The sequence below is a fragment of the Symphalangus syndactylus genome, chromosome 1 (assembly GCF_028878055.3).
Source record: "Symphalangus syndactylus isolate Jambi chromosome 1, NHGRI_mSymSyn1-v2.1_pri, whole genome shotgun sequence".
NCBI lineage: Eukaryota > Metazoa > Chordata > Mammalia > Primates > Hylobatidae > Symphalangus > Symphalangus syndactylus.
In genome coordinates, this window is record NC_072423.2 from 102,724,193 (window position 1) to 102,745,936 (window position 21,744).

The following is a 21,744-nucleotide window of genomic DNA, read 5'->3' on the forward strand; positions in this document are numbered from 1 at the left end:
ACAACGACAACAAACAAACAAAAATACAGGTTCTGAAGCCACACTGCCCCTGTTCTGCCTCATACTAGCTGGTTCCCAGTGGACAAAATCTCCTTGTATCTCTGTTTTTCCATCATTAAAATGGGGTCAAGAGAACCTACTTGTCAGGCTATTGCAAGGATTTACTGAGGTAACACTGATAAAGCTCTTAACATAGTTCCCTGCACACTTATTAATGAATCATAATACATTGCAACTGACTTTCTTGAGGAAAGGCAGCCAACAACAGCAGGCTAAAACATCACTGCACTGTTATTTTTGTGTTGGTTTTGTTTTGAAAGCCCTTGTTATCCCTTAACCAATTATGAACAGGCTTCCTTTGTTTCTCTTAAATAAACCTTTAAAAACAAACTTGTCCCCAAACATTAAGGTGTATTGTTGACTGTGGCTCTGTTTTTGCTCACCCCAAGTGTCATCTGCCCTAAGTGTATGGGGAGTTGACTCTGCCACAGGAAAGCTCCCCAGTGACTGGGTGACATCTGCGGTCGAAATGTGAAAAGGGGCCTCAGCACCTAAGGGGACATTGAAGCGGCCTCAGGAGTCCAGGGGTCTCACTGGTGGCCTGCGGCCAAGGAGATGGATGCTTCCTTGCATCTCACCTGAAGGCTCATAACAGTGAGGCGGCGGGCGTCGTCGGAGGGCGCGATGACCGGCACCAGGTAGGGGCTTTCCGGGATGTGCTCATCATTGAACTTGATGGACACCTCGTAGTTACCTATGAGGACAGGAAAGTCCCATCATTTCAGAGACTCTGGACCCAGAGTGGCCTCTTGCTTCTCACTAAGGGCTAAAATGCCTTCAGAGAGACCCAGGCCTCCTCAGTGGCCACAACTGATTGGTTGAGTGGGAGGTGCCTGGCTGAGGCTGGCCTGATATGATTTCTTTAGTGGGGTAAGGCCAGGAACTCTTAACCGGGGCTCACAGGGTCCCCAAATGGCCTGTATTGAATTCAGGAGATCCATGGACTTGAATGAGGAAAAAATTACGTTTTAATTTTCACCATCCTCTAACTGAAATTTACCATTTCCTTTCTTCAGAAATGTTGACAAGAAATCACAGCACATTATAAGTACATATGACTTATATCACCATTAAAAATCATAGATTTTTATGTCATTTTACTGTTATTTTGACATATCATTTTCACTTATTACTTTGTCACTTTGATGACAGTTAATATACTGTCACCAAATCGTATGATTTAATGTATTAACAAAGATATGCATGTTTCTATGTTGCATATTTGTTGTTGTAAGATTTTGGTTAACTGTACTTTAATATCAATGATTTCCTTTATAATGTGACATATTTCATTTTATGTATTTTAAAACATTATCCCAAGAACAGTCCCCATTAGGCTTCGCCAGATGGAAAGAGTCAATGGCACATAAAAGGTTAAGAACTCCTGCTAGAGGGAGCTCAGATGCCAAGGCCACTCTTCTGGGGCAGCCAGCCAGGGTAGCCATGGGTGGGCAGACAGAGGCTGGTCGGTGGAAAGAATGGAGCAATTGAATGAAAGCAAGAAGCAGAGAGGCTAATGGAGAAAGGCAAAAGGCAACCAGAACAAGCGTTCCCACCCTTAAGAGGTCTGGCCGTGTATCTTGCAACTGGATTTCTACGAAGCTGTCCCATGTGCCCATACACATAGATTCCTCAATGACTTCAGCAAACTTGATGGATTTCTGTTCCTTGCAACCTTACCATGTTCAAACAAGGAAAATGTCCTCTTGTGAACCCTGAATACATACCAGGCTCTTGGGCAATATAAGACACACCGCACGACCCATTTTTATGGTCATCGAATGTAATCTCGGCCTTACTGGGGCCCTCAACAGCGATGGAGAGGCCTCCAGCGCCTGCTTCCCGGGTCCAAATGCTGAACTCCGCTGAGAGCAAAGAGAAACCTGGTTAGTGACTGAGCCCTGCGGAGCCCCTGGCCCTCTTCCATTCTTGTTCAAACCTGCAGCGCTAGGTTTCGTTTGTTGCTAGCCCTTTCCTCTTTCTCCAACCCCAAGTAGAACCCAAGCAAGGTCCAAGGTCCATTGTTGAAGTTTCCTAAGCATCACTAGCGATAACTAAATTCATAGGACATCTGGAGTCCTCCGAAGACATGTCTTTTTTTTTTTTTTTTTTTTTGACGGAGTCTTGCTCTGCTGCCCAGGCTGCACTGCAGTGGTGCGATCTCAGCTCACTGCAAGCTCCATCTCCTGGGTTCAAGCAATTCTCCTGCCTCAGCCTCCCTAGTAGCTGGGACTACAGGCTCATGCTGCCACGCCCAGCTAATTTCTTTTATACTTTGATAAGATGGGGTTTCACTGTGTTGCCCAGGCTGGTCTTGAACTCCTGAGCTCAGGCAATTTGCCTGCCTCGGCCTTGCAAAGTGCTAGAATTACAGGTGTGAGCCACCACACCCAGCCCTGAATACATCTTAACCGGCCGGGCGCAGTGGCTCATGCCTGTAATCCCAGCACTTTAGGAGGCCAAGGCAGGAGGATCACTTGAGCCCGGGAGTTCAAGACCAGCCTGAGCAAGACAGTGGGACCCCATCTCTAACAAACAAAAAAAGAGAGAAAAAAAAATTAAATAAAAATTTAAAAAAATGAATACACCTTAACCAAGCCAGAAAAAGATGAGAATGTTCCATTTTTTCCCCACAGATCTTCCCACCAGCAGCAACCATAGGAAAGGATGCTTACAGTCAGTTTTGTAGCTTTCTAGTGTGTTCCACAGAACATCAGCCCTGAAAAGATGCTCTGGAAACCGTATTACTCTGCTCCCCAGTTAGAGACTCAGGTGCACACTAGTAAGTTACAGGCTCCAAGGAGGCTCCCAGTAAGAAACCTGTTTGTCTTTACGTAAGTGAGCAAAGCTTAGTCACAAAGTGTGCCAGACTTAGTCACAGATGCCTTGTTTTAAAGAATGCCCCTTAATGCCACCCATCAGAATTCTTCTCTTTCGAACGGGGCAAAAAAGTGTGTGGGTGCCCACACTGCCTGGGCTCAACTCTATTCTTCCCAAGTGAAAATCCTGCCCGGAATGCTCACCTGGGACTCCCGCTTCTCCTCTCTCCAGGCCAGGGCCTCCTGCCCGCACCTTGTGAGCGCCTCCTTCACCAAGTGGCCCCACGGTGAACTGGAAGGGGCTGCCAGTGACGTGCTGCCCACGGTACTTGACGCTGACCGTGTGCACGCCCATCTCCTGGGGCACAAACCGGACGCAGTGCGAGTTCTTCCCCATGGGCACAATCTCTGCCTCAGTCACACGGCCAGAGGGGCTGGTGACGTGGGCCGACATATCACTGCTGTTAATTTCTGAAAGAGGGAGGGAGGTTGGGGGAGAGAAGAGGGTTAGCGCAAGGGCCTGAGACAGGGAAGGACATGCAGGGCAAGCAGCTGAGAGCAAGGTGTATGCAGCCTGGTGGACGTGGGGTGCCCAGGCTTCCTTCCCTCCTGTGGACAGCATGGAGTGGGCAGGGCCCTTCAGGCCACCCATGCTGGGGACACTGAGACTTTTTGCCAAAGGTGACGTGGTCATCCATCATGCACAGACGGGCTCCTTTCCACAGGTAGGTAAGGGTAGAAAACAAGAGCCGTCATCCCTTACCATCAAGAAGCTTTGGCATTTCTTTTAGGCAACAAGACAAAGTTAGAGAAAAAGGTGAACATATGTCAGTCCCAATGGCAAACGGGAAACCATGCGTGAGCAAAGCTTTGAGCAAACCAAAGACCAGGGGCCACACTTTCAGAAAAGCAATGTCTCGGGTCACCAGCGCTAGGACGCAAGACCACATCACTCTACGTGAGCTGCTCACGTCATGCCAACGACTGTGCCTGCACTGCCGTGGTGAGGCCAGGCGGCCGCATGCGGGGCATAGAGCACTGCCATCACCTAGAGCCAGTATGAAACTGCACCCTCCAGCCCCACAGGATCTGGGCAGAGCAGTTCATGACTCTGACCCCTGAGGACAGAAAAGGGAAGGGAGGTTGAAAAGAGGGTCACCCATGTTATGAACTGAATGTTTGTGTCCCTCCAAAATTCAAATATTGAAACCCTACCCCCAACAATGTGACGGGATTAAGAGGTGGGGCCTTGGGGAGGCAATTAGGATTAGATAAGGTCATGAAAGTGGAGCGACCCTGTGATGGGGTCAGTGTCCTTGTAAGTGTCCCAGACAGCTTGTTCCCTCCGCTCTCCAGCGTGTGAGGATACAAGGGGACGCTGTCAGTCTGCAGCCTGGAAGAGGGCCCTCACCACAATCTGGCCATGCTGGCACCTGATCTTGGACTTCCGGCCTCCACAACTGTGAGGCATACATTTCTGTTGGTTGCCACCTAGTTCATGTGATTTTGCTATAGTAGCCCAAACTGACGAAGATGCCCTGCAAAACCTGGGTCTGGAGGACATCTGAAGTTAGTGAGCTGTCCTCCATTAAGGAGGAGGGGATCTCCCAGAGGATCATTTGGGTAATGAGAGGAAAATCGAGCCTCACCCAGAGTCATCTGGTACTAAGTAACTAAAAGAATAACAAAATGGCCAAGAGCTGGAAGAGGCTTAAGAGAAAGGGTAAACGTCCACACTGCAGATACTTGCTAGCTCCTCAAGAAATAAGCAGAGAACAGAAATTTTGCCAAATGAGAAATGTAAAGCAAATGAAAAGAAAACACAGTACACATCACTAGTAATCAAAGATATGAAACTGAACACTGCAGGCCGTATTTTTCCATCAGGTTGGCCAAAGTGAGAAGGAGACAGCCCCAGTGCTGGTGGGGGAGTATGGAGAAATGTGGAGGGCAGTCTGCCAAGGCATGGCAGCATCTGAAATGCACCAGCCCAGCCCACTCCTGGGCATTGGTCCACAGCCTGAGCACAGGGTGGCAAATGTCAGAGCAGCCCTGATGATGGGAGCTGAGGCACAGAGTTGAGTAACGAAGGTTGATGCATCTAGACATGAAATGGAATCTCTCTTTTTCTATCACCAACAGTTCCACTGAATGAAATGGCATTTTATCAGGGTCATGAAAGAGATGATGCGGATGTCTATTTTTTGAGGTGGGAAGATGCCCACGAAAACAGTGGATGAGTACACCGATGTGACTGGAAAGTGAGCACACATGGCTGTGAGGACGGGGCAGCCAGGGTCCAACTCTGCACCTAAGATGTGAACCAGGCTCTCTCTTGGAGGTGACGCTTCCTCCCTCCACCTTGAGGCACACAAACTGTTTATGACCACAAATGATCAGTGCAGCTTTTTTTTTTTTTTTTGAGAAAGAGTCTCACTTTGTCACCCAGGCTGGAGTGCAGTGGTGCAATTTCAGCTCACTGCAACCTCCACCTCCCAGGTTCACGCAATTCTTGTGCCTCAGCCTCCTGAGTAGGTGGGATTACAGGTGCCCGCCACCACACCCTGCTAATTTTTGTATTTTTAGAAGAGATAGAGTTTTGTTATGTTAGCCAGGCTGGTCTCGAACTCCCGACCTCAGGTGATCTGCCTGCCTCGGCCTCCCAAAGTGCTGGGATTATAGGAGTGAGCCACCGTGCCCGGCCCAGTAAAGCTCTTTTTAAGTGATCATGTCTGAACTCTACAGTAATGAGGCTTTACCACATTCCCATGTGACCTGACGTTGATGTGACTACACAAGAAGAACCCATTAACTAAAGCCAAGAAGGCGGAGTCGACAGCTCCGTGACACGTTAGGAAGGATGGGAGACGCAGCGTAGAAAGACAACCCCTCTCCAGAGCTCGCAACACATCTGAAGACGATTTAGATTTCCCTTCTCTGTAGAATTTGTGCAATTCCACAGGACATGCCAACTTCTGGGCAGAGGAGCCTCAAAACTTTCACTCACAGTGACTTCTCTCTGGAAGGATTCTTTATAGAAAGAATTTGGGACACATTTCAGACAGACCGTGTGACCTGTTGACTGCCTAATTGGGGCCCATGAGGAACAATTCACCACCAAAGGGCTAGATGTGGCCCAGTGAGATCTGCAGCACAGCCCTCGTTCTAATTTCAGGAATGAAAGAGAAATACTAGAAGGATGCCGCTGGGCTGCCACCTCTTAAATACTTCCAGACACTGGCATCGGCAGGGCCAGTTCTTTCACTGACATGATTCTGTCTGACAGATAGTAAATCTAAAAATCTAAAAGCATTATCTACGTTTCCCCCATGTGACACAATAAAGCTATTTTTATTTGGAAGAGGAAAAAGGTAGCGAGGTAAACATTTATTTTTCTTGGATGAGCCTCTGTGAAAATAAACATAGAAGAACATGATGAAATGAAGTGAAACGAAAAGGTCAGCACAGTCGACTTGGATACTATGTTCTGGGCCATGCCTAAACTGGGTTCCCAAAGGCACCTGCTGCCCTGAAGGCTGGAGCCAAGGCTTCCCCCCTCCACTAGTCCCCAACGCCCACCTGGGATTTTCAGGTTCAGGTCACAAATGCTCCCGACAGTGGCCACGGACGGGGCCCGACTTGTGCGGGTGATGCTCTCTTTGACTCTTCCCTCCCCGCTGATCTTCACGGTAAATGGGCTCCCTGCAAGACCCAAGAAGGCTCCTGTGAGCAGCCCAGAGGCAAAGGCACAGCATTTACAGAAAACCCAAGCATCCCACCTGGAGGGGAATGGAATGCACATACCAGGCACGTGCTCGTCAGCGAATTTGGTGGAGACAATATAAACCCCAGGCACGGTGGGGAAGTAGGAGACTTTGCAGGTGCCATCTTCCAGGTCCTCCGTCTGGATGTCCACTTTGCTGGGGCCTTCCACTGCCAAGGATATGCCACCATAACCTGCAACACAGCAGCCCCAGGCTGTTCTGACAGCAACTCCTCAGGAAGAGGGAGCCCGATGAATGGAGAAAGGACATCCTACCCTTACGCCTCAATGTATTTCTACATAGCAGAAAGAAAGCAATGGCGGCCTTGTTTGCAGAGCCCAGAGGGGGATGAGTAGGTTAAGCGTACTTCCTGAGAAGTCCCGTAGTGAAATAACCTGCTGAACCTGGTTTTGACCACAGAAGCCTTTCCTTAAGAATATTTACTAATATCCCATAGATGATGTGTCCTGTGCAAACTGCTGGGGAGGACCTTCTGCCCTCACGCCTCCAAGAACTGCACATACCACCTCAGGGGTTTATCCACAGCCAGACCTGAGATTCTGAATTTTTAAATAGCCCCTGGCTACCTCAACTAGGTCAGCAGATCCGAAGGTTTAACAGGGAGTATCTCCCAACCAGGACCAGAAATTCTCCAGCCCTCTTCCCTGGGTTAGAATTTATCTAGAATTCACCAGCATGGCTATCCTTCAAGAAAGCAGATGACTGGAGGCACCGGGGTGTGGTGAGCTTGGAAGAGACACAATCTAACTCAAACCATTGCAAAGACAGAACAGAAAGAGATGCCTCATTTCCACAAAAGCTCTGCTCAGATGACCATGGTCTTGGCCAGTCAGCCCAACATTCTTTGCTTGGAGAGATGCTGGGAAGCTGAGAACAAGGGTGGGAGAGCAGATGAGAAAACAGGGGTTTGCGAGGTGTTGTGGCTCTGGGTTCAGATCCTAGTGAGGAGGGGGCTCTAAACCTTGTGAGCCTCAGTTTCATCATCTAAAAAACAAAGACAATCCCATTTTTGCCAATGGTCATGAGGCATAAAAGACAATGCAGGCAGCAGGACCTATAGCTTGAAGGATGCTCAGGAAGGAAAAGGAGTTGGTAGGATGAAAAGATGACGCTGCCTCAGCAAAATAAGTCGGTTCCCACAAGCTCTGGGCCTCTCCCCTGGGACCACACAGACCTGCATCCCTTGTGTCCACGATGAAGTCAGACATCTCGAAAGTCCGGCCTTCTGACAGGCCACGGCCGTAGACTTTGGCTCGGCGGGCGTCACCGATCTCTGACTGGACCACCATGATGGACACGGGGCTGTTGGCCACATGGTTGCCATTTTTCTTGATGCTGACCAGGTGTTCACCCACTTCCCGGGGGATGAAGGAGATGCCTGGACCAGAACACAGACTGGGGTTTGTAAGGGGATGGCAGAGAGGAAGCAGGAGAGAGACACACTCTCAGAAATAGAAATATGACCTTTTTCCTGACATCCAACAATCCAGAGTGTCGATATCACAATGCACAAATACGCTTGGGCATTTATCGTGCATGTGACTCAGCAGGTTTATCACATCACACTCCATTGTGCTACCCATTTCCCAAGAAAGGACTGCAAGAGTCCCCATCTCCCACCCAAGATGTCCTGGCTCCAGCCAGGAAGGGTAGCCTAGCTCACCAATGTGGTTGTTGGGCAGCCTCTTCAGGAGACAGGGCTCGTCTCGGCCAGATGGGGCCTTAATGCTGGCCGTCAGGCTGCTGAGGTCAGTCTCACTGATGTCGAGCAGGAAGTCAGCGGCCGAGCCCAACTTCACCTGGGAGCACCGCCTGCTGTCATCTGGGAAACATCCCCCAAAAAGGACTCCCGTTACATGTGGTTACCCCGGCTTCCCAGAGCTGCCATGCCATATGCTGTTCACGGATGAACAGGCAAGAACTAATTACACAAAGTTAAGTGAAAAAAAATGAGCCTTGAACACTGAGTAGGCCCAACCAATGAAGCATGACGGGATTCACGCCCGCTTGCAGCAAAGACAAGGAGCTGGCAGGACCCAGAGACTTGAGTCCTCATGGACCACCTTTTAAAGGAATCTTTGGGCCAGGTGCCTAATCCCAACACTTTGAGAGGCTGAGGCAGACGAATCACTTGAGGTCAGGAGTTCAAGACCAGCCTGACCAACATGGTGAAACTTCATCTCTATTAAAAATACAAAAATAAGCTGGGTGTGGTGGTTGGTGCTGTAATCCCAGCTATTCGGGAGGCTGAGGCAGGAGAATCGCTTGAACCCAGGAGGTAGAGATTGCAGTGAGCCGAGATCACGCCACTAAAACTCCAGCCTGGGTGACAGAGTGAGAGTCTGTCTCAAAAATAAAATAAAATATAGGAATTTTTGTTAGTTGAAGGCACCTCACACCTGCCTGGCATGGCTGTGGACATTTCTAGGTAAACAATGACCACATTCCACACAGTACTACTGGCTGCTTCACAGACAGGTCTAAACACAGTGGGGAAACAGGCTCTGCCTTGTGCATCTTCCTTATAACCCACTGAAAGCATAACCTGAATACAGCAAGGTGAGGAGCATGGGCTTTGGCATTTCATAACCTGGATCTGTTTACTTATATGTGAACTTGGCTACACCACTACCTTGCCAAGCCTCAGTTTTCCCATCTGTAAAAGGGATAGCAGAAAACTTACCTAGTAGTGACGCTGAAGGGCATGTCTAAGCTCATGCACCTCATGCACTATTGCAGTAAGTATGATTCGAATACTCAATCTGAGAGCTTTCTCTTTGCACACTAGAGTCACACTGGCACAATAAAAGTGTGCTCCAAATACTAGCTCTCGCATTTTCCCGGATTATCAGCAAGAGAAGAATTTAGCTAATCCAAAACTGCATTCCATCCCCTGCTCCTCCTCAACAAGTCTCCATGAAACCTAAACTCAAAGAGACGTCTAGCCTGCTGCCTGTGGTCCGATAAGGAGGGTGGCAGTCAGGGGCCGCCATACTTCCCACGAGGAAGCCCCCAGAAGCCAGACAACCCTACCTGTGATCTTGGCTGTGAAGGGGCTGCCAGGGATGTGCTTGTCATTGTACTTGACCAGAATGCTGTAGTCTCCTGGCAGAGTGGGCAGGTAGGTCACTGTGCATGTCCCATCTTTATTGTCAATGCAGCTGATTTCTGCTTTTGAGGGGCCCTCAATAGCCAAGTCCAGACCACCTACAAGTGGGAACAGGGATGCAGGGGTGTTAGGGAGAGAGTTGCCTTGTTTTAAGAGTTTCCTTTTAACAACTCATCCAGGGCAGCCCTGGTGCTGGGGACAATGGACTGACGTACTCCACGTGAGCTGTGGGCAAAGGGACATCTGTCAGAATGAAGCAGTCCACGTGGTAAAAACACCCACTGAGAAGAAACCCCAAACATCTGAGTTCTTCACTGCAAGTAACCCTGGAGCTCTCTCTACTCTCAGGATGCATGGGATGAGAAAAGGAAGGAGCCGTGTGCGTCAATTACACATAGGAGATCGTGGGCGGTGGAGGGCAGAGGTGGATTGTCCCTGCCCATCAGGCACTGGCTGCCATCACGGAAATCCCATTAGAACCACAGATTTGGGAGTATCCATGAATACCACGGGAATGGGCTTTATCAAAAAGAGCCACTCAGTAAGTCATGTGGTCTTGTGGATACATGTGCAAAAAGAACAAAAACATCACCAACCAAAACACACTTAAATTCCAGACAAGTCACATAAAGTATTTCATAGCATGAATCTGATTTCAATTAGAACACAAAGGACTTCAAAAATGTCTGTCTGGGTAGAAGACGAAGCAGCTCTACAGAAGAAACAAATTTACACAAGAGAAAAGACAAGACAAATACTACCATTCAATTGTCTCACTTTTAAAAGCCACCCCGGAACCGTGTCCACTTCACCCTCCGAATGGACAGCTGGAGGCATATAAACACGTAAACCACACAGTACCTTCTCCTGCATCCTCCGTGACGATGGTGAAGGTGGCAGTTTTGTTGGCCACTCCATACACGAGGCCTGGACCGTATGCAGAAACGCTTCCACTGTTGGGGTAGTTCACGTAGAACTGGAGTGGGCTCTCTGGGTTTACAAAGGACACAAACAAAATTGGTGCTCATTAAGGGGGTGAATAAAGACACTGGACAACTGGCATCTTGACGCTCACCTCTCTACGGGTCTGGCGCCTCCTAAGCAGAGGCATGAAGAGACAGAAAGAGACGCACATGCACCTCCCGTCCCCCGCCATCCTAGGACATCAGAGAGGGTCTACGCAGTATTATTCCTTCAATCACAACATAAGAAAAACAATCCTGGAGGCTGCTCCAGATGAGGAAGGGGGCTAAGGTAAGGTAATCCAGCCCAACCTGACAAATAAGGAAGAAACTTTTGCACTGGGTGGTGAAAGGACCCATGGCCAGAGGGAAGGTAAGTGGAAAGGGCTTTTGGAAGGCCATTTGCTCATGCCATTCAACCTGTAAGGAATCAACCCCACAGCGGTCAGCGGTCTTCCCTGCCCACCCCAACTCCTAGCCCTATGTAAGCACTTTCATTTCTGCAGCGTTCGGGTGCACGTCAGGAAAAGACCTAAGTGTTCACAACAGAGGACCGGTTAAATAAATGCTGATCTACTCATGGGCCATTAAAAAGAGTGAGGAAGACCCATGTTTACTAACTTGAGAAATTATCCATAATATGATGCATTAAAAAGAAAAAAAGCAAGTTGCTATAAACTATGAATACCATTATGCTATTCCTTTAAAACAAAATAGAATAAAATTATATATATGTTTGTAGATACAGACAGAAACATCTGAAAAGATACACAACTCACACCAGTAGTGGAAGTGGATGGCAGATGTGAGAAAGACATTTTTTCCTCTCTCTCCATCTGCCGCTTTAGAATATTTAAATAGAAGCAGATAATACATTTTTGCTTTAAACCAATATTACATACAGACAACTAAAGCAAATGCCAATCTCAGAGAAATATTTGCAACTCCTACCACAAAGGGCTAATCTCTCCAATGTTTACATTGCTCTTAGAAACTATATAACAAAGGCCAAAAACCAAATAGAAAAACAGGCCGTGGATCCAAATGTTCAGTTCACAGAAAAAGAAATACAAACAGACATATGGAAAGTTGTGTGGTCTCATTCACAAGAGCAATACAAATAAAGCAACGCTGAGATTCTGTTTCTTTCCAACCATCAGACTGGCAAAGATCCAAAAATTTGATACCATATTCTACTGGCGAATTTTGTGGAAAAGAAGGTGCTCTTCTCCATGGCTGGAGGGCGTGTGAACTGCAACAGCCCCTGTGAAGGGCAATTTGGCAAGATCTGTCAAAATCATAGATGCCTGCACTGGGGCCCTAGCATTGCCTCCTCTGGTAACTAAATCTCACAGATACATCTTTGTGAGTGTGAGGTGACTAGGGGAAAAGTAGACTTGCTGCAGCAAGACTGGGGACAGCAAGGGCAGGAAGAATCAAAATGCCCTCCAATAGGGAAATGGTCAAATATGTAATGGTTCGTCCACATGAGGGAAGGCTGGGAAGACACTCGCTTATATATCTGTATTTCCATTTGCATGGAGAGTCTTAAAAATACTCTGAAATTGGCCAGGTGTGACGGCTCATGCCTGTTATCCCAACACTTTAGGAGACAAAGGCGGGAGGTCTGCTTGAGGACAGGAGTCTGAGACCAATCTGGGCAACATAGTGAGACCCTATCTCCACAAAAAAATAAAAAATAAAACCCTGAAACTCTGAAATCAAACATACAAAAATTTATGATAGTCTAGTTCAAGGAGAGGGCAGATGGAGGATATGGGTAGGAAGGAAACCTTTCTCCGTATCATTTTTATTTTTGAACCATGAGAATGTGTTACCTATTCAAAATACTAAATTAAAAAACAAATCTTTAAACAACTACAAAAAGAAAGAGTGAACTGGTGACACTGTGCTGGTTGGTGACCCATGAAACCTGGGCTGGCTTCCCTTGTCAAGGGCTGCTGGTCCTCTTCTTCCAGGGCTGCTGGTCCTCTTCTTCCGCCTCTGACCTGGCCCCAAGCCCCCAGGCCACACAGGGTTCTGCAGGCCAGGCTAGAAAGTCCCTCAACATGCCTCCTATTTTTCTCCCAGCTTGACCTCTGGCCACACTCGGGGTAGTGACAAAGATAACGATCACACACCCAAAGGCCTGCATTGTGACCCAAGACACTGAGCTACATCATCCCCTCCAGAAATCAGCTGGACCTGCTAGGGTCCCAGACTGTTTGGTTTTGCAGGGGTGCCAATGCTGCATTCCCCAGCCTGCTGCCGAGAGCCACTCCCTGCACAGCAGCTGAGGAGCATCTGCAGGCTGCCCGGATGCCCCTGAATGGTGGAGCCCTGCTGGGCCTGCTGAGCTCAGCTTACCGGGGATGTGGCTGCCCATGTATTTGATGTGCATCTCATGGAGCCCGACCTCAGTGGGGGCATATCTAACAGTGACCGTGCCGTCCTTGTTGTCCACAATCTCAGGTGTGGCTGTCTTCCCAGAAGGCATGTGGACCTCTCCTATGGAGCACAGAGAGATGGGGCAATGAAACCCACCAGCAACCTTCCCCAGAGAAGCAGAGCCCAAGGCACAGATGTATTCAAAATAAAGGTTTCCAGAGCCAAGAACATCCATTGCTGCCTAAAACATTCAAGTCCCACAATGGGAGAGACCATTTGCTCTTTTCTTTTTTTGTTTTTCCAGTTCCACTTGGCTTCCACAAAACATAGCAGACAACTCTTAAAGAGTTTTCTACAATTGGCAAAATCAAGCTCAGAAAGGACTTGAGAAGACCATGAAACCAGCTGGATACGTAGAGCATCAAGCCAAAGAGAAGCAGGCCATTGAAAAGAGGCTGAGGGGAGAAAGGAACTCCTGTTAAGACAGACTCAGTGTCAAAGTCACATCTGGAAATGTCAAATAAGAGAAGGCAGGAAAAAGTGGCAAACAGGAACCCGACAGTCATGAGGTATCTAAAAACAGCAGTTCTTAACCTAGAGAGAATCATGGGCCCACTCAAGAAAGTAATGCAAGTTGTCAGTGAGCCACTTCTTCAGAGAAACACACACGTGGCATATTCTGTAGTTTCAGGAGCCCACGGCCCAACACCCGAGACCAAGAACTCGTGACCCTGGGTAAGGAGCCCGGGTCCGGGGGACAGTGGACACACCTCCCCAGCACCATTCTGGGAAGCTCGTGAGAGCAAGTGAGAATGAGACGGCCTTCATGGCAAGTGCTTACCAGTGATTTCTCCTTTCCTGACAGCAAACGGAATGACCAGGTCAAAAGGCTTAAATCCCAGGCCGTTCATATCACTCACTGGGACATAGGCCTCTTCGGTCACCTAAAAACAGAAGGCAGTGGTCACTGGGTAAAGCAGACAACAGCAGGAGCTGGTGAAGCTACAGGGGGTAGAGCTGCTGGGAATTCTGCAAGCCAGTGAGGCTGGGATTTGGGAATGTGGCTGCCCATTGTGGTATGGGCTTTGTCTAAGTGGCTCCAGACCCAGGGTAGAACCTGAGGGACTGGAGAAGTCATGCTGACCAACTGTTAGCAAACACTCGGGAGTCTGTTTGTAAAATTCCCAGCAGCGCCCATGGGAAAGTGGAAAAGTGAGAGAAAGCAATGTCTATGAGTCCCAAGAGGCTCCATCTGGAAAGGTTTAGTTGCTTGTGGCCTGGAAAAGAAGGTGCATTTTAAGTGGCAGAGAGTAGCAGTGGGTGGCTTTCCCCCTGAACAGAAACTGAATGTGCAAGTGGCGGCTTTGAGAGGCAGCAGGAGGGCTGCAGACAGTTGTCTGTCTTTCTCTTTAAACACGGAGACAAACTGCACCGAGCGTGATCACAGACACGACGGCTGGTGATTCGTGGAGCACGGATGGTGACGCAAAGGTGATCTTATTACAGAAAAAGCAAGGATCATCGTGATGGGCTGATCAGTGAGGGGCACACCAATGACCAGGACACCCACAGGGCTTAAGCAATCCCAGAAGCAGATGGCAGATTTTCTGAAATGAAGCCTGAGTAAACACAGAAACACAAAAAGGAAAAAACCAAAATTGTACCCAGGGCCTGAATCCAGGGGGACATGCATTTACCGGTGCCTCCTCCACGGCTGTGACTTCCCCATCTGTGGCCTGGTCAGTGGCAAATGGAGATTAGTTGGGAACCATACTGGAAGGATACACTCAGTAGACTCTACCACCACAGAGCTGCTTCCCCCACTGCTCCATCTTGAACTGCAGTGAGCCACTCACTGTAGCGAAGGACACTTTCTTACTGCCCTTTTGGAAGGCAGTTGGTGTCCTCTCTTCAACTGTCAGATGCGCATGCCCTGTGAGCCCACAACCCTGCTTCTAGCACGCAGACCTACGCGGGCGGGAGGCTCCATAGTTAACTGATGTGTGTAAGGACCTTGACTGGTGCCGTCTGTGGTCGTGCAAAACTAAAGCAACCTAATGTCCATCTAGAAGGGGTTTGGTCAAATAAATTCTGGTGAGTCTGTCCAGTGGAACATGACAGTCAGGTCCAATGAATCAATATGTAAGGGTAACTATTGCACACTGAGGTAAGGAAGCAAGGTGCGAAAGCAGTATGTACGGTGTGACCCCAGGCATGAAAGTGAGGTGTGTGAAGTGTAAGCAGGTAAAAACTAACACAAGGCATCTCTGCAGCACAGAATTAGGAAGAAGTTCTTTTTTTACTTGATAAATGTCTACTGTGGTTAATTATTTAATTTTTTTTTGAGGCAGAGTTTTGCTCTGTCATCCAGGCTGGAGTGCAGTGGCGCAATCTCAGCTTACTACAGTCTCAAACTTCTGGGCTCAGGTGATCCTCCCACCTCAGCCTGCTGAGTAGTTGGGACTAGAGGCGTGCACCACCACACCAGGCTAATTATTACTATTTTGTTGGTAGAGATGGGGTCTCACTGCATTGTCCAGGCTGGTCTTAAACTCCTGGGCTCCAGCAACCCTCTCACCTTGGCCTCCCAAAGTGCTGAGATTTCAGGCGTGAGCCACCATGCTCAGCAGTTAATGTTTTTAAAGTTTTTTATAAATTCATTTTCAACAAATCTTAGATTTAATGCTCCTGGCTGGGCGCAGTGGCTCACGCCAGTAATCCCAGCACTTTGGGAGGCCAAGGCAGGTGGATCACTGGAGGTCAGGAGTTACCAGCCTGGCCAACATGGTGAAACCCCGTCTCTAATAAATATACAAAAAATAGCCAGGCGTGGTGGCGGGTGCCTATAATCCCAGCTACTCGGGAGGCTGAGGCAGGAGAATTGCTTGAACCCAGGAGGTGGAGGTTGCAGAGAGCTGAGATTGCACCACTGCACTCCAGCCTGGGTGACAGAGTGAGATTCTGTCTCAAAAAAAAAAAAAAAAAAAAAAGATTTAATGCTCCTGATTTAACGGAACCAACAGCAAGGGAACCCCTCTCAACACCCTCTTCCGCCATAAGAAAGAATAAGAATCAGAAGGCCTCCCCTACAGAGGAAGGCCTATGTACCCATGTTAACTGCTTTGTGTGTATCTTGGGATCTGCAGAAAGGCAAAGGCAGCTCTGTGAGCTACATTTGGAACAGCGCTATCCTCTGCCTGCACAGGTTGGAGCTATGCAGGGGACATATCAGTCAGAAGGAAGATCTTTCAATGGCTGAGCTACGGCCTTTGGTCCAGGACTTCTCAAAGACAATGGGCAGTTAAGCTGTTTGTCCATGACTCCATGTGCTGTGTGTGAGCAGTGTATTTGATTAAACCACCCTGTGGGTCTCCTTGAGACATTTGCTATGACTGCAGTGCTGGTCGGTGTCCTTTTTTGTCCTCAAACTTACAGAGAGAAGCAGGGAATCTACCCAACCAAAGCCAATGAACAGTCAGTCAGTCCACCTAGTTAAGGTTCTCTCCCTGGAATGAGAGAACAAAGACCCAAACCAGGTACTGTAGGTACTGTGGGTAATCGTCCCTTTCTGCCTTCAGCAGTGGTCAGGGGACAGTGGGTAAACACAAAGTATTCTTGCTTTGTGTGTATTCAGGGGCTAGAAGACACTTATTCTTACTGAGTTTGGAAGCCTCCACTTCTGCAAAAAGCGTCCTCAATTTTTTTACTCTGACTTTCTCACTTAGACCTTCCCAATATGGTCTTCTCTTACCCCCAACTCATTGCACCAGCAGGCCCATGACCACTGCTCAGTGCTTGGCTGCTCTTGCCTCCTTCCACCTAATTCTAACAACCAGATAAAACTCACTATGGGCTAAAAACAGATTCTGAAAACTACAACTGGTACCCTTCTCTGTGAATAAGGACATCAACTTCCCAGCTGTATTTCTTTCTTCCTACAGGAGAAAAGCACTCTTAAATGAACAATGTCAAAAGTTGACAAGTGTTTACATACTCGAGACATAAAAGAGCCTCCAGATCTCTGGCATGCTGTTTACAGATAAACAGACGTTGACAGAAGGGAATAATACTGTGACAGAGTATAGACTGTTTGGAAGAAAGTCCCTGAGCTTTGGAGTTTGGAATGGAGTCTTCATGCACCTCTCCATTGCTGCACAAAATGAAATAATTAGAAGGTGCTTTGTAGGCTGTGCACAAGGCCAGGTCATTAAGGGCCTATGAACCTTCTGGTCAAGTGCGGCTGCTGATCACAATATCAAAGGACACCAGTGAGGATGACAGCATGGTGTTTGGTGTCTGTCTAGACCAAGCACGCTTCATTTGTAAAAAAGCCAACGATGCTTGGTTTTGTGTGTTCAATGAAGTAATGTCCCCAAGGTTTCTAACCCCTTTCCTGGTTGAAGAATATTCAGAAGAAGATTTATTATGCAATAATAAAAATAAATAATCAGAGGAAGATCTATAAGTCACTCAGAATTGAAAATGAAAGACCTTGGTCATTCACTAACCCAGGTATTTGCATAATGGTTTCCTCCTTTTATTCCAGATGTTCCTAGCTGCAAAAGACAAGGTATTTCCCCCACATACATAAAGTGTGAATCTTTCCAAAACACAAGTGGAGGTACTTTGAGTCCTGGGATATCAGAATCAAGTCTCTAGACAAAACAGCATCAGGAAGCTCTCTCCTCCAGCCATGGAGAATGGCCATGAAGATGGAAGAAGGAAGAGCTGGCAGGTTAAAAACCTGTCATGTTTTATGTAGAAACATTTTCATAAAGGTGCGTTTTTCTGAGGAGTTATCTCTCAAAACGCCTGGGCTTAGGCCAGGATATTGCCCAAGTCCCTTATTATGATAGACACCCTGGTGGCCAGTAAGATTCCCTAAAAACCCTTAGAGCCAAAGAGTCTCTGAGTTTCTAGAGATTACTCTGGGACCCTACAAGGTCACGACTGCTTAACAAATTTTTTTCCAAAGGAAAAAAAAGGTGGAAGAGGATATCCTAGTCAGGGTTCAACAAACGGCAGCGGTTACAGTTTCCACCAATAACAGCATGCTCTGGAGAAGGAATTTTCCTTACCATGACAGTGAAGGGGCTGTTAGGAATATCAACACCACCGAAGCGCACATAGATCACATATGTGCCCGGCTTGGCAGCTGTGTAGAAGATGTCGTAAGTTCCATCTTCATTCTCAATGACATCGGCCTCAGCCTCAGTGCCATCTGGGGTCAGAACCGTGCAGGTCACTTTCCCCTTCCCGGCAGTCTTGGCATCAACCACAAAGCCTACTTCTTCGCCAGTTTTCACAGTGGAGGCGATTCCAGGACCTGGAGAAGAGTTCAGGGGAAGAGAATGGAAGTATGGACACACGTCCTGGAGGCCCAAGAACAAATCACACCCATCCATGCTGTCTGTGCCTGTAAATGTTAGGCCTCCAACTGCTGCCATTCAGAGGGATATCCCAAAGATTCCCCGATCAGGTGTTGCTCAAAGGGTTACTTCAACAATTACTTACTAAATAAGGAGCATCTGTAAGCTCTGAGTGTTGACTAAAGGTTAGCCTGGGTTTGCCAGCATTTAAAGGTATGGCAATGAAGGTCAACTTTCAACAGCAAACATATTGGGCATTTTCTTAAGCGCCAGGTACACACAAACATGGGCAAGACACAGTCCCTGCTCTCAAGATGTTAACAGGGCCAGGCACCAAGAATGACAGTTCCAACTGCCGTGGAAATGCTGAAGAGGAACTAAGTTACAGAAAAAATAACAAACCGTTCCTCAGGGAAGTCTCTGGCAGCATATCTAGGCAAAGGTCCTAAGAATTTATATCCCAGGGTTGCCACATTGGCAGAAGGCTTCCTAAAGAAAGGAAACATGGCTGAACCCTGAAGGATGGGTGCTGTTAGCTAAGGGAGACTTGCAACCTCTCCCCAATGACCAGTCTCTCTCTGATTTCTGGTGCCCCTTTACACAGGATCCATACACTAGGAAATGCAGAAAAGCATGAACTAAAAGCACATTGGCAAATATGAGCCAAGTGCATAGGAGTAATAGGGAGGGTGGCAAGAACAGTTTGTTCAGGGAGTAGTGGAAGAGAAGACTGGAGTCAATCTGTGGAAGGCCCTGAATGACAGACCCAGAGGTGTGGCCAAAAGGCAAGTATTGAGCTCTGGATTCTGCCCAAGCTGGGAGAGGAAACAGGGCCTGCAAGTCCCTGTTAACGTTGGAAGTCCCCATCCAACGTTAACATGCCATCAATTAGTAAAGATGATCTGGTTGTCGCTGGCAGCTGCATAGACCTAGGAGGTGGTGGATTGGCCAGCATTCCAAAATTTCTCCATTTTTTGCCATGGGTGAGCCAAAAAGGGCCACACTGAGCAATTCACAACCTTGCCGTGAAAGCGCAGATTTTCTCCATTCAAAAAAAGATGGGCTATGAGAGAAACAGAACACATCAAGGGTGGTCCTGTGTTTAGTCTTCTTATTTAAAAAGAAGTAAATCTGTCTCATTTTAGAGATGGGGATTCACGTTTTAAAATCTGCTTGAGCAGCAGCACTGAGCTGCCCAAGGGCTGTTCTTAAAAACTGAAAGGCTGGCCGGGCACGGTGGCTCACACCTGTAATCCCAGCACTTTGGGAAGCCGAGGAGGGAGGATCACTTGAGGCCAGGAGTTTGAGACCAGTCTGGCCAATTATGGTGAAACCCTGTCTCCACTAAAAATACAAAACTTAGCTGGGCATGGTGGCGGGCACCTGCGGTCCCAGCTACTCAGGCGGCTGAGGCTGCAGTGAGCTGAGATTGCATCACTGCACTCTAGCCTGGGCAACAGAGCAAGACTCCATCTCAAAAAAAAAAAAAAAAAAAAAAAGGCCTGTAACAGTCAATAGTTGTGTCTTAGAAACTGAAGGAAAAAGGAGGAAAAAAAAAAAGAAAGAAACCAAAGAAACTGTGATGCTCAAATATTCATGGAGAATTCCTGAGAGCTTTACACATGCATGATGAAAAAACCTAGATCCTTAAATATGTTTCTCTAATGCTGACCTGAAATGCTCTTGAATGAAACCTGAGTAACTATCTACTCATAAAAGGCAGAAATGTGCTGCTTTTCATGGGAGCAGCCATCAGAGTTGGGTTCTCAACACTTCAAAAGCATATAATAATAGTTATGTATCTGGCACCGTGCTAAGCATTTTTCACGCCTGACCTCATCTAATCTTTGCAGTAACCCTGCAAAACAGTCTCTGTTCCTTAGAAGAGCTTCTTGGATCTAAATGTTCTCCAAATAAAAACAAAGAGCTTCAATCTATGTCAAACTGAAGTTCAGTGAGGTTGAGCAACGTGCCCAGATCATGTAGCTTGTAAGTCACAGAGAAGGGCTACAGCCCGCTTTCTGATTGCAAAGCCTGTGCCCCTGACCTTGAGATGCCCTGTACTCACCCGTGGCCAGGCACTTGCTGGCATCACCCGTCTGTGTGGCTCGGATGCGATAAGGAGAAAGTGGGATGTCATCACCCCCGTAGGTGACCCCAATCATATAGCGCCCAGTCTTGTCGGGGATGTAGGTGACAGCATATGTGCCATCTTTATTGTCATGGACAATGGCTCTTTTGGGTTTTCCTTCTTGGTCCTGTGGATCATAGAGAAATGCTATTTAGGATGTTGTCAAGATGTAGAAAACATTCATGGAAAACCTTGACATATTTTCCTATTAGTGCCTCTAGTGGAAAGAGACAGAATTGATGGCTTAATACAATCTAGTTTTGTTTTGTTTTTTGGTAAGGAGAGTAGAGGGTCACAGATCCCTTTAACACCACGACAGACATGGCCAATTTTTAGTAATTTTCTTGTCAGGTGAACCAAGAGTGTTCTAGCTCGAAATCCTCTGAAATGTAGGGAGGGGAGGAGGCAGAGGCTTCTGCTCACACACCACCGCATCCAGTCTCCCTTTTCTCTTTATTAACAGGACCGTAACTCTTAGCTAGGTGCACCGCTCCCAGAAGATGGGACTCCACTTCCTAGCATCATTGCCACTAGGTAATGTGACTTGTGACCAACCCCCGACAAATCAGAAGGGAATGGAAGTCTATGATGGACTTTTGGCAGGGCTGCTTAAGAGAGCCAACTGAGCTGGGAGGACCCCTTTTTCCCTTCTTTCTTCCTCCTTCTGGTCTGCCACGTGGATGTGATGGCCAGAGCACTGGCAGCCTTGTGGTCCAAGAAGAGACCTTAAGGACAGAAGTCACATGCTAGGTAGAGGAGCAGAGAGATGGAGCTGACTTCCTTGGTGAGCTGCAGGGCACCCAGGTGGCTTAACCTGGGCTTCCTTAACAAGGAAGTGGCTTCAGCCACTCTTATTTTAAGGTTTACTGTGATATGCAGCATAACTTAGTCTTAACTGATCCAAAGAGTAATTTAAAACATTTAAAAATAAAAACATAGGGGACGGGCACAGTGTCTCATGCCTGCAATCCCAGCACTTTGGGAGGTTGAGGCAGGCAGATTGCTTGAGTCCAAGAGAGTTCAAGACCAGATTGGGCAACGTGGTGAAACCCCATCTTTAAAAAAAATAAAAATAAAAACATAGGAATAGATGTAGTAAAAAAACATGAAAATTCACCAAA

General features: G+C 47.6%; 1 protein-coding gene across 4 annotated transcripts in view; it reads right to left on the bottom strand.

Annotated features, from left to right (window-relative positions):
- Positions 1-21,744, bottom strand: part of FLNB (filamin B) — a 164,849-nt gene that overhangs the window by 15,789 nt on the left and 127,316 nt on the right. For 2 of the 4 annotated variants that reach the window (XM_055272427.2, XM_055272418.2), the window contains 14 exons: positions 20,561-20,750; positions 18,202-18,449; positions 14,788-14,859; positions 13,965-14,067; positions 13,103-13,243; positions 10,635-10,763; positions 9,698-9,871; positions 8,328-8,486; positions 7,839-8,042; positions 6,684-6,836; positions 6,459-6,581; positions 3,084-3,350; positions 1,788-1,925; positions 639-754 (listed from right to left, as the gene is read on the bottom strand). In XM_055272427.2, coding sequence (XP_055128402.2) covers positions 639-754; positions 1,788-1,925; positions 3,084-3,350; positions 6,459-6,581; positions 6,684-6,836; positions 7,839-8,042; positions 8,328-8,486; positions 9,698-9,871; positions 10,635-10,763; positions 13,103-13,243; positions 13,965-14,067; positions 14,788-14,859; positions 18,202-18,449; positions 20,561-20,750 — 2,217 coding nt within the window. The remainder of the gene's footprint in view (positions 1-638; positions 755-1,787; positions 1,926-3,083; positions 3,351-6,458; positions 6,582-6,683; positions 6,837-7,838; positions 8,043-8,327; positions 8,487-9,697; positions 9,872-10,634; positions 10,764-13,102; positions 13,244-13,964; positions 14,068-14,787; positions 14,860-18,201; positions 18,450-20,560; positions 20,751-21,744) is intronic. The other 2 variants (XM_055272436.2, XM_055272443.2) reach the window with 2 other exon arrangements.